Genomic DNA, 13,735 nt, shown 5'->3' with positions numbered 1-13,735 from the left:
AACCTTAAACATGTCAAACGTTCCCTTAGAAAAATTTATGAATTACTGTGCTGATAAACCTCTTACATTATTTGATTTTCAAACAGCTGAGCAGAACTGAACGTACTCAAACATTTCGCTCTTTACCTATTCTGATCAACACTAAACTGACACACAATATTTTTAGCGCAACGCAATCTGACTTTCAAAAATCCCTACAAATGAATGGCCTGACTAACAATAACCTATACCTTTCATGAATCACTTACCTCACAAAAATCTTCGTTGCTCGAACTACTGCAATACAGCAAGCACCAATACTGCCAGCTAAATAAAAGATTCTAACTACTGAAGGCACTAACTACTGACAGGCATAGTTAGCAAATGAAAGATCTTGATAGAGAACAAACAATGTACTTACCTTAATAGTGTTCAAAAATCATAATATATATAGCAGTTCATGACATCCAGTCTTACAAATTTACTGTCTCTGATGGACACACGTCCAGATCATCCGCTCTCAAAACTCCACCACTTCTCTCCTCACATCCACCACTGCTGGCGGCTCACCTCCAACTGCGCAAAGCTACGCGCTGTTAACATACATCTGCCCAACACTACAATAGCCAACAACAATGCAAACCAGCCACAGACTGCACACAGCACAGCCAGTGATTTTCATACAGAGCGCTACGTGGTGTTACCAACATAAAAACCTAAACAGCCTACTTACACATGAAAAGATTGTTTCTCCTATATCCTTGACTGAAATTCGTGTCACAGAGTGCTGTTAATTTAGTCACAATGGATTTACCTCGAAATTCTGCTTTCTATACTGCTTAATCTGTCGAACGCTGAATTTATTAAAACAATTTTCTAAGGTAGTATACTCAAATTGAAATTATTTCCGAATAGCTGTATATGTATAACTGAACAAAATAATTCTGTAGCTCTTCCAAAGAAAAGTACTGGAAACTCAATAATCTGGTAGGAATGATAAGGAATGCTAAACATTTTCGAGCCACACTAATTAATATAACTATTCTGTGTGACAATAGTTGCAAATATGAGAGACATTTCACAGCCAGCTTCGTATTAACCTCGCAGCAATGGTCCAGAATTAAGAAACAAATTATACTGGTACATGATACATAACTGCTTTTAAAAATAATTGGCAAATGTGGTGCAATGGAAACAAATAACACGCTATAAATTTTTTGTCATTTACTTACCTTTGAATGATGCGTAGACAAAAATTCCTGTCTGGGAATAGCTGCAATCCAGCGATTTCTCAACTTCACACATTTCGAAAATCGAAACATGTGCACTACCATGCCTTTTTGGGATTTATAATTTCCCTGGCAAAAGGGAACGCAACACTTGTATCCCATACTTCGAAGTACTGTAGGCGAATACTGTATGAAATATATACCAGTTTCACGTGGCACACACTTTCAACACAACATACACGCCAACAGGACCGCCGACTAAAGATAAGATGGCCAGCAGTTTGTGACGTCACGTGCCAATATGGCCGCTGTGCGTAGGCCTTGTATCTAGAAGGCTTTGTCTACTCCCACAGCAGTACAGGCACTATTAGCTGCAACTTCGGGTCGAGTTCTGGTCGTTTTGGAAGCCTTCCTTGACTGTTCAAGTGGGTTAACAGTGAAGTCGTAGGATTTTTCTTGTACAATATCAATAATTTTGTATTAAAGAAGACTACCCACCGAAAAGCAGAAGCTATGTGTTGTCGATAGGCATACACAAAAGAAAGAAAACTTGCCAGCTTTCAGAGTTATTTTTTGACGAGCTAGACTGAAACACACACACACACAAACACATGCCCCTACATGGTGCCAGCTGAACTATCTCTGTATTTTACTCCAGATCGTCAAAGGAGAACTCCGAAAGGTCGCAACTTTTCTCTCTTTTGATTGTGCCTATCGACTACTCAACGCTTCTGCTTTTTCTGTGAGTCGTCACCTTTAATCCAAAGGTATTTACGAAAAAAAGGAAAGCCATGTGAAATGAGTGGATGGGAGACCCCGAAGGCAGATTCAGATGCCTAATTGGAAAGTTTTCCCCTATTCTCCACTCCTGCAGGCACGTGAGAGCTGTCTGCGAAAATGTACCGGGTGATCAAAAAGTCAGTATAATTTTGAAAACTTAATAAACCACGGAATAATGTAGATAGAGAGGTAAAAATTGACACACATGATTGGAATGACATGGGGTTTTATTAGAACCAAAAGAAACCAAAGTTCACAAAATGTCCGACAGATGGCGCTGGACAGCAAAACGTCAGTGACTGCGCATGACAATCGTGTATAAAAGGAGCTGAAATGAGAGAGAGAATCAGATGCGCCAGCAGTCGCAGCACGTTGACGTTTCCTGAAAAGGCGCTTTTAGTGAAGCTGTATTTTCAGAATGGGGACTGTGCTAGTTCAGCGTTACGATCCTATCGCCATAGGAAGGGGATTCGAACGAGTAAAGGTCCGTTGACAAATGCAGCTGTGGCGAGAATGATTTCGAAGTTCCAAGCCACGGGTTGTTTAGACGATACACCCCGTAGTGGCCAACCGAGCACAAGGCGTAATGCTGCTGAGACAGTTCAGGAAGGAATGGAGACTGTAGCGGGTTCGTCTATGGACGGGGAAGTCAGCGCTCGTGCAGTCGCACGTCGCACCGGCATTCCATACACTACTGTTTGGTTGGCACTGGGTGTACCCTCCGAAGCTATTCGTACAAAACCCATCGGCATCATGAACTGTTACCTGGCAATTTAGTGAAGTGGAGGGAATTTGCGGTGTGGGCGTTTCAAATGCTGGCGGAAGATCACGATTGGTTGATTAACGTGTTGTGGACCGACGAAGCTCATTTCACGCTCCGAGGGTCTGTCAACGCCCACAACTGCAGAATTTGGGCTACCAAATATCCTAGAACTGTCGTGGAAACTCCATTGCTCGACGAGAAAGTCACGGTATGGGTTGGATTTACCACATATACCGTTATATGGCCTTTTTTCTTCGAGGAAATGCGTGATTCTGGTTTTGTAACCGCTACCGTGACGGCTGAGAGGTAGGCCGATATGTTACATCACATCATCCCTAGCCTGGCTTGCTGGAACGTACGATGTTTATGCAGGATGGCGCCCCACCCCATATTGCTAGACGCGTGAAAGATCTCTTGCGCGCGTCGTTTGGTGATGATCGTGTGCTCAGCCGCCACTTTTGTCATGCTTGGCCTCCCATGTCCTCAGACCTCAGTGCGTGCGATTATTGGCTTTGGGGTTACCTGAAGTCGCAAGTATATCGTGATCGACCGACATCTCTAGGGATGCTGAAAGATAACATCCGACGCCAATGCCTCACCATAACTCCGGAGATGCTTCACAGTGCTGTTCACAACATTATTCCTCGACTACAGCTATTGTTGAGGAATGATGGTGGACATATTGAGCTTTTCCTGTAAAGAACATCATCTTTGCTTTATCTTACTTTGTTATGCTAATTATTGCTATTCTGACCAGAGGAAGCGCCATCTGTCGGCCATTTTTTGAACTTTTGTATTTTTTTGGTTCTAACAAACCCTCATGTCATTCCAAGCATGTGTGTCCATTTGTACCTCTCTATCTACATTATTCCGTGATTTATTCAGTTTTCAAATTTATACTGACTTTTTGATCACCCGGTAAAGTGTAGGCGATTGTAATGCGTGTCTGCGTAGGGCAGTGTCGTGTTCGTGTAGGAGATGATGAGGGAAGGGAGAGTGTCTAACCCGCTGCAGGCACTTGACCTACTCATCTCGAGTATCACCAAGGGGGCTGATGACGAGAAACTGGTACATCCGAATGCTCCACTAATGTATATATTGGACGATTCGATCAGCCTATCAGATGGAGACCCACAGTGTTGCCCCTTTCAAACTCTGCCCGGTGTTCATAACGCTGTCTCACAGGAGTACTAGACATCTCCGTGTCCTTCATTGTAACCACTCCACCTCTGACGCTGTTCATGCCTACCAGTCCTGGTAACAAAACTAAACAGGAACAACACTAGTGAACTTACAACAGGGAACTGCAACTCTAGCCGTTTATATACCTGCCGATGGGGTGACAGCCCATCATTTCTTCTCGGTGCTTCACCTTGAATATAGCACTAAATATCTTATTTTCAGGAAATTTATCAGCACTTATGATTGCTACATCTTGTTTAATTTTACAAGACGGATACATGTGTGAGGTAACTCGGCTCAAATGGCTCTGAGCACTATGGGACTTAACATCTGAGGTCATCAGTTCTCTAGAACTTAGAACTACTTAAACCTAACTAACCTAAGGACATCACACTCATCCATGCCCTAGACAGGATTCGAACCTGCGACCGTAGTAGTCGCGCGGTTCCGGACTGAAGCGCCTAGATCCGCTCGACCACACCTGCCAGCCGTGAGGTAACTGATGATGAATTTTTGACAATAGCCTAGCAGATGCTTTGTCAATTTCCTTCGGGATGTATACAGTAAAGATACAAAGCACACGAAGTATTTGGAGCATTAAATTTTCTGACACTATTGTCGGGAACGAAACCACGAAGGAGACTGCAATATTCGTATTTTACGCGAAGGAATTAATTATTCTGGTTCAAAGGTGTAGCCTAATAAAGTATTGCTGTCGAGTGCTGATCAGTTACTTCTTGCGTACTTCTTATATTTCATGAAATAACGGTTATAATTTAAACTGGGTAAATATTCCTTAATCACTTACAGGTCGGGAAAATGTTTTGTCTGACTGCCACATGGCGAATGATGCATACTGCGTGAATATTCAGGCACGCTGCAGTTTTGCACTCGGAGACCAGAGTTTTACACTCGGGTAGCACAGAAATCGCTGGTGCAGGTAGCTTCGCTCTCTTAGTGCTTGGCTTCTGCGGAGTGTGGCGTTGACTGCAGAATTGACATTTTGTTCTTTCTCAGCACACTAGCGCCATAGCTCATAATATTGTTAATAATTTTATGAAATACTCTTTGCCATGCACTGTATAGTGGCTTACAGAGTATATACAGGGTGATCGGAAAGTCTGAAAAACTTGTAAAGGTGTTGGAGAGCAGGCTGTGCTGAGAAATAATTGCTAAGAAAATATTCCGTGTTAATTAGCATGTAAGTTAGCCAATTAAGCTGCTGCGCGCGCTAACTCAAGCGGCCCGCCAGAGAAGATGTTGTCAAAGGTGTTATTGGTCTGGTTTCCTAAAACCGAACAAAAGTGATGGTGAAGATCGAACCCAAGCAGTCAAGGGAGCTATCATGTACGCTGTTAGATCAAGTGACAGTAATTATTGTATGTGGCGGGGGCACTTGAATTTGCGGTCGTAACGGCCTGATTGGCTAATTTCAATGCTAACTAACTCAGTAACGGTACATTGTATCAAATTTTTTCTTTACAATTGTTTCTCAGTATATCGTACCCTGCAACACATAAGCTTTTCGGACTGTTTATGATTCCTTATGTCTAGATGTAGATGTCTGAGCACTGAAAAACACAGGTTCATCTTTCAACACGATTTGCGCACAGCTATTAGTGCAAGGTTTCTTCCCACCCTGCACTGTCTATAGCTTAAAGACGATTCTCTACTCAGGTACACTCTATTACCGTACCTACTGACGTCAGATAACAACTCACTGTTACACGATGTTCCTTACCACAACTTCGTCTTCGTCACAACTTTTCGAACTTCGTCGATTTGAATACTACGTTTCTGGTCTAGAGACAAAGCTAACTTCACCACACCCCGTTCTTCGACTCTTTTCTGAACCAATGTGTTTTACTATCGAAATGGTCATAATCGAATTATTGTACTAGCACTAGCTTAGCGCCCGCTGCTTCGCTCGCGTAGACTGTATGATTCGCACAGACTTTTTTTTTTCTTTAATCGACTTTTTATGTTGTTCACAAATTTCAACAACTTCTAAACTTTTCACGCTAATTACGGCCACAGAAGCAAGATTTTTTCCGAATGTACTTCTAACCGAAGTTTTTTGTTAATCATGCCTTTTGTGTTCTTATGGTAATATTTTCATAGAAACTTTCATCCCCTACCACATATTTCTTTATATCTAACTGAGAAGTGGAATACCAACGCTTATAGACTTAGCTTTAATTTTTCTTTAATATAAGGAAATATTTTCTTAAAAATTTTCATCCACTACTTCACCGCCTTAGCGGCTGAATTTCCTACAACAGTGAAAGACATCTTTCTTTAATTTCTAACCGAGAAATCAAATACCAGTTTTCATAGACTTTCACATAGTATTTTACCTCCTTAGTGATTGAATTTCCAAAAATGCTGAAACAGGTAGATTTTTATTTGCGACTGAGAGACCAAATAACAGTTTTCGTAGTTCTAGCTTCAAAACTGGCTTATTAGCTCATCCCATATTTCACACCGTTAGGAGTGGAATTTCGAACATTTCTTTCTTAAGCGATGCCTGAAATATAAGATCGACAACCACTCCAAATTTCAAGTTTCTGTCTTTGGCGGTTTGATGTTGGCGGTGACGAATCAGTGAATAACTTAGGCTCCATTCCACGCCCTTAGGGATTGAATTCGCAAAAGCAGTGAAACACGTATTTCATTTCTAACTGAGATGCGAAGTACTAATTTCAAAGATTTAGCTCTACAAATGCTTTAATATTTTATAAAACATTTAACCCCCTACTTCACCGCTTTGGGGGTTGAATTTCCGAGAACACTGATATGCGCATTTTTCTTTTTTTTTTATTGATTGCTAACGGAGAACCCAAATACAAATTTTCGTAGATGTAGCTTCAAAAATGTTTGCTTAGTGAAATATTTTCACAATAGATTTCATCCCCTAATTCGCCCCCATAGCGACTGGACTTCCAAAAACAATGAGACATATGTTTGAGTCATTATTTACGGTGATAATGCAGAAATTGGTAGCCAAAAGGGTTTCGTTGTGACGATACCATGGTGTATCCTGACTGAATGTTCTCTTCACTTTGAGCTCTGCATTCCCCGGAATATAAAGCTCTGTCCATCAAGTACGAGCTACCACTCTGCGCTATAATCCTGCTTGTGCCACAGTAAATCCACCATCAAAATACACCGCCAGTCACTGTACGATCACTACCCGAGTAAAAGAACGATCTGGTAACATTGAGGTGATTTATACATACTACACGCGTGCCTTCCATAGTACAGTTTTTCCATGCTACTGTCCCTTGGGACATGAAACATTTCAGTGAATTATAAAGACACAGAGAGCCACCAAGTAACGACTTCTATGAATAAACCGACAGATTCAACTAAATACGGTTTCAATTTGCTTTCACTTTTAACCACACAGTTTTCTATATTATTTTACCATCGTCAGTGTATTCCTTTACTTAGTTTTGTAATTGCTTCTATAGGAGCCTACCTACCTTGGATGACACAGTCGCCTTTATCTGCTTGTCATCTTAATTCTTGTCCATTATATATGCACCTATGGTGCCGAACTAAATACAGAGCGCATATAGGGAGTTTCAACAGCGTTTTCCTCTATACATTGGCCTCAAATTAATTATCAAGTAAAGACTTACACAATGAAACGAGTTACATAACAAATAAAAGTCTCATTTTGTAAGTAGTTGGATTCGATCTCGAGTATTATCTTCAAGTATTCTTCTGAAATATGCTTCTTGTTCCAGAACCCACCAGAATGAAGACTACTGAAGAGAAGAGTGCAAGCACACCCCGTGTGAGGTTAGCTGTTCTGGGGCAGACCAATGTCGGGAAGTCTGGTAAGTTGGGCCGGCCGTTGAGTTGAATGTCTATGATAAAACTTACTAACAATGAGGCGATCTGCACACTTCTGACGCCAGGAGAGTAAAATCTTACACAGTCCAGTCACCTTTTGAAGCGTGGATGCGCAGGCAGTGTGTCAATGAGGTTCTGAAAGTTACCAACAGAGATGTGAAGCCATACCGACTCTAGTGCTAGCCAGCTGCACTAAGTTTCACGATTGAGGACCCATGCCGCGAAGAGCCCGATCTATGTGGTCCCACAGATTCTAGATTCGACTTAAATCGGGGGGGGGGCGGGGGGGTGAGGTTGGTAACCATGGGAGTGCCTTTAGCTCATCCTGGTGCTCTTCGGATCACGCACGGACACTGTGAACTGTGTGACACGATGCATTGTCCTGCTGGTAGATGCCAACTTGGTGAGGAAAAATAAACAGAATATGGGGGTTAACATTGTCCACAAGGACAGATGATTACTTGAGTTGATTCATTGCGCCTTCCAGAACGACTAGGTGCCCCAGAGAATGCCAAGAAAAAAATAATGCTTCCTCCTCCGGCGTAGACCGTTCTCGCAGTTGTTGTAGGGCCTTACACGCCAACGGCCTTCAGTCCGATGAATAACAAAACATGATTCATCTGAAAAGGCCACCTATCGCCACTTAGTGGACGTCTAGTTGCGGTATTGTCGGCAAATTCACACTGGAGATAGCAGAGTGGAAGAAATGAAAGGAAGCAGGCCATCATGTTCGTCACAGACAATGGAGATTATGTTTATAATGAAGACAGCGGTATACACGTAAGTAATATGAGGTAGATTATACTGTTTTATACTAGAGGGAATTGCGTTAGTGTTGTGGATACAGTTTTGGTGGGCATTAGGCTGGGCTTCGCCGATGAACAGTACCCAGATGAGTACATGAACCAGACGCCTGCTGCGGAGACCCATACGGAGCAACGTTTGCTGAACGGTCATTGAGGAGACCCTGTTGGTAGCCCCTTGGTTCATCCGGGCTGTAACCTGCTCAACAGCTGCACGTTTATATGCCCGTACACGTCTCCACAGCCGTCGTTCATGCCTTTGGATCACCACAGTTGCCTCGGCGTTGGTGTTGGGTAGTATATTTTTGGGTAGTATATTTTTACCACTTCAGCAGGCGAGCACTGATGTGATTACAACTGATTTGACTACAATTGCAGCCTGCGAATGTGATATTTCTTCATTTTTGCAACATAAAATATAGCTCATATTAGCTAGGTGAATACTTCAGTTTACAAACTTAGCCATTTCGGAAATGATTCCACCCTTGGCCTGAAAACCAACGATCATGCTCTTTGGGATGTCAGATAAATTACTCAGTTTCTGCATTACGACAACGACTACATTGTTTTCCGCTTTACTTCGACACGCTTTATGTACTGCCCTCTGCTACTGCTGCCAACTGCCGTCTGCGAGTGGTTATTGCACGTTAAAGTCGAACACAGGCGGTGGTTATATTAATGTGACTGGACAGAGTAGTAGGAGGCAAGACTAACTGCCCTCTCTATTGTTGTTAGTGAGCAGTTTAAATACCAGAAACATGTACATTATCCATGTAACATGCAATCCGTATGTCACTATTAACGTCTTCAAAAAAGTTCAAATGTGTGTGAAATCCTATGGGACCCAACTGCTAAGGTCATCAGTCCCCAAGCTTACACACTACTTAACCTAAATTATCGAAAGGACAAACACAGACACCCATGCCCGAGGGAGGACTCGAACCTCCGCCGGGATCAGCCGCACAGTCCATGACTGCAGCGCCTTTGACCGCTCGGCTAATCCCGCGTGGCATTAACGTCTTCCCTAAGCAATGTATTTTGCTTATAGGAAGTAAATGTATTCATTCCCCTAAGTATACCGCTGGTCTGACTACAAGTGCAGCGCGTCATCGTGATGTTTCTTTATTTTGGCAGCAAAAATAAGCTACGAGAATACTGCTTTCTTCATTATAAGAAAAATATCCGCTCTCTGTCACAAACATGATTGCCTGCTTACTTTCACTTCTTCCACTCTGTTATCTCCAGTGGTATTGCAGTCTGATGAAACTCTATGCGTTCTCAATAATATTCGTAATCTACAAAAGGACGCTCAGATGGATTGACGGTGTCAAGGCACGAGCTTCGTGTAATCTATTGTTCACGTGTCTCGGAACCATGTCTCTCATCCTTATGTAGTATTTTTTTAGACAGTGTGGACTAATTCAGAAGGAGCTGCGACATCCATCCCGTGAAAACTGTACAGAAAACTATCTGCACTTGGATAACAGATCCTTACGCAATTTACTATTCAGCGCCTTTCATTTTTAGTGGGCTTCCGCAAGAACTGAAAAACTTGAGTCGTAAACATTAAATCTTCAGATGTAAGTTGAATAGTTTCCTTGCGACATACTCTTCTTGCTCTGTTTGTCTTCGGTGTTCTGTAGCTTATGTGGTTCAACATTTGGACAGCTATAAGGGAGCCCATGGTTCTGAAGGCGATTGGATCGAAATATCTTCTGTAACGTGACTTTTACGTTTCACAAACTTCTGTTTAATAAACACATTGTCAAATTGAGTGGTTTGGTCTTAATATTCCCTTTAACTGTGTAGTCCCTGTTCCCAAAACAGGGTGGATGAAATTGGTGAGATCGTCTACCGAAGACTGAGGTTGGCCAGCTCCTGCATGAATGCCATTATATTGTAGTATTCAATAAGCCTGTTGTTTAGTGGTTGTCCAGTTTCTCACTATCCTTTATCTTTTACTTATTATGGATCAAGTTGGCGCTGAGCACTATGGGACTTAATATCTGAGGTCATCAGTCCCCTAGAACTTAGAACTACTTAAACCTAACTAACGTAAGGACATCACACACATCCAAGCCCGAGGCATGATTCGAACCTGCGACCGTAGCGGTCGCGCGGTTCCAGACTGAAGCGCCTAGAACCGCTCGGCCACACCGGCCGGCTTTTACTTGTTACCCTTCATCGTAACTTAGAAACCCTTCTACTTGTCCCTGTTTGCATAAAGCAATATAGGATTGTGAGTCCGCCATTGTTGTTGTTGTTGTGGTCTTCAGTCCTGAGACTGGTTTGATGCAGCTCTCCATGCTACTCTATCCTGTGCAAGCTTCTTCATCTCCCAGTACTTACTGCAACCAACATCCTTCTGAATCTGCTTAGTGTATTCATCTCTTGGTCTCCCTCTACGATTTTTACCCTCCACGCTGCGCTCCAATGCTAAATTTGTGATCCCTTGATGCCTCAAAACATGTCCTACCAACCGATCCCTTCTTCTTGTCAAGTTGTGCCACAAACTTCTCTTCTCCCCAATCCTATTCAATACCTCCTCATTAGTTACGTGATCTACCCACCTTATCTTCAGCATTCTTCTGTAGCACCACATTTCGAAAGCTTCTATTCTCTTCTTGTCCAAACTGGATATCGTCCATGTTTCACTTCCATAGATGGCTACACTCCATACAAATACTTTCAGAAACGACTTCCTGACACTTAAATCTATACTCGATGTTAACAAATTTCTCTTCTTCAGAAACGATTTCCTTGCCATTGCCAGTCTACATTTTATATCCTCTCTACTTCGACCATCATCACTTATTTTACTCCCTAAATAGCAAAACTCCTTTACTACTTTAAGTGTCTCATTTCCTAATCTAATCCCCTCAGCATCACCCGATTTAATTTGACTACATTCTATTATCCTCGTTTTGCTTTTGTTGATGTACATCTTATATCCTTCTTTCAAGACACTGTCCATTCCGTTCAACTGCTCTTCCAAGTCCTTTGCTGTCTCTGACAGAATTACAATGTCATCGGCGAACCTCAAAGTTTTTACTTCTTCTCCAAGAATTTTAATACCTACTCCGAATTTTTCTTTTGTTTCCTTAACTGCTTGCTCAATATACAGATTGAATAACATCGGGGAGAGGCTACAACCCTGTCTCACTCCTTTCCCAACCACTGCTTCCCTTTCATGCCCCTCGACTCTTATAACTGCCATCTGGTTTCTGTACAAATTGTAAATAGCCTTTCGCTCCCTGTATTTTACCCCTGCCACCTTCAGAATTTGAAAGAGAGTATTCCAGTTAACGTTGTCAAAAGCTTTCTCTAAGTCTACAAATGCTAGAAACGTAGGTTTGCCTTTTCTTAATCTTTCTTCTAAGATAAGTCGTAAGGTTAGTATTGCCTCACGTGTTCCAACATTTCTACGGAATCCAAACTGATCTTCCCCGAGGTCCGCTTCTACCAGTTTATCCATTCGTCTGTAAAGAATTCGTGTTAGTATTTTGCATCTGTGACTTATTAAACTGATAGTTCGGTAATTTTCACATCTGTCAACACCTGCTTTGTTTGGTATTGGAATTATTATATTATTCTTGAAGTCTGTGGGTATTTCGCCTGTCTCATACATCTTGCTCACCAGATGGTAGAGTTTTGTCGACTCAGGTCTTTCAGTGCTCTGTCAAAGTCTTCACGCAGTATCTTATCTCCCATTTCATCTTCATCTACATCCTCTTCCATTTCCATAATATTGTCCTCAAGTACATCGCCCTTGTATAAACCCTCTATATACTCCTTCCACCTTTCTGCCTTCCCTTCTTTGCTTAGAACTGGGTTTCCATCTGAGCTCTTGATATTCATACAAGTGGTTCTCTTCTCTCCAAAGGTCTCTTTAATTTTCCTGTAGGCAGTATCTATCTTACCCCTAGTGAGACAAGCCTCTACATCCTTACATTTGTCCTCTAGCCATCCCTGCTTAGCCATGGGTCCGCCATGGTGCAAACATTTTTGGTCACTTTCTTCCCCAGACAGGATTCAGCTACAATATCGCCATCAGCAGTGGTTTTTCTTTATTCTAAAACATGCGAAATTAGCACCGTTACGTAACATTACAAAATGTTATTGCATGTGTATTACTTGGTTCGAGATATTGTATTGTGTGAATAGCTTTATAACACGTTCTTACTTTTCTGTCGCTGTATGATTTCCATATCTGATGCAGGTTTTATAAATATTTTCTATGTTTACTGCTGTATTTTCGGCGTACAGCATGTGATCTGCCCTTGTTGGTCGGCTTGCAGTTACTCTTTTTATGTGAAACGTTTTTGTCTACTCAACATCCCCTGCTTTGCTCCGGTTGTGTTTTCACCGCGCATGACGCTACCCAAGTACTGTTTCTACATCGACTTCTACGCACATACTCCGCAAGCAACGATATGGTGCTTTCCGGAAAGTACCTTGAACGGTTATTAATCATTCTGTTTCCTGATCGAACAGTCCACAGGTGTACTGCCGGTCCATTGTCTCCAGCGGGCACAATATCTTGACGATCACACATGTCCCATCGTCAGGTGCGTTGATGAACTGAGCTCCTGAGCGGGAGCGGCTAAGTTACATAACCTCATTCCACAACCCGTTCCCTCCGCTCTCAGCGTCCACTGCGTCCACTGTGGACGGCAGTACGCCAGTGAACTGTTCGATCGGGTAAAAAGCCGGGAGAAGCTGTTCCACTCGCACATGGAACAACGGAATAACGACTGTCTACATGCCTCTAGACGAGCCCTAATTTCTCTTACGTCGTCTTCGCGGTCGTTACGTGAAATGCACATTGGCCTCTTTGGAATCCTTCCGTAGTCAAGCCTCAAATGATGATTATCTAAATTTTCTAAACAGCGTTCCACAAAGAACGTCTTCTTCCCTCCAAGGGTCCCACTTTGAATTCACAATGTCTACATCTACATGGATACTATGCAAATCACATTCAAGTGCCTGGCAGAGGGTTCATCGAACCACCTTCTCAATTCTCTATTGTTCCAATATCGTATAGGCCGTGGAAAGAATGAACACCTATATCTTTCCGTACGAGCTCTGGTTTCCCTTATTTTATCGTGGTGATCATTCCCCCGTATGTATGTCGGTCT

The 13,735-nt window shown here is 42.4% G+C and overlaps 1 protein-coding gene across 1 annotated transcript in view; it reads left to right on the top strand.

The window, feature by feature from the left end:
• Positions 1-13,735, top strand: part of LOC126234285 (ras-related and estrogen-regulated growth inhibitor-like) — a 204,977-nt gene that overhangs the window by 13,475 nt on the left and 177,767 nt on the right. Inside the window, exon 2 of the mRNA XM_049942971.1 lies at positions 7,686-7,778. Coding sequence (XP_049798928.1) covers positions 7,697-7,778 — 82 coding nt within the window. The 5' untranslated portion in view covers positions 7,686-7,696. The remainder of the gene's footprint in view (positions 1-7,685; positions 7,779-13,735) is intronic.

The sequence above is a fragment of the Schistocerca nitens genome, chromosome 2, assembly GCF_023898315.1.
Source record: "Schistocerca nitens isolate TAMUIC-IGC-003100 chromosome 2, iqSchNite1.1, whole genome shotgun sequence".
Classification (NCBI taxonomy): Eukaryota; Metazoa; Arthropoda; class Insecta; order Orthoptera; family Acrididae; genus Schistocerca; species Schistocerca nitens.
Note: the sequence above shows the minus strand (reverse complement) of the source record. Positions and strands in the feature narration are given on the sequence as shown.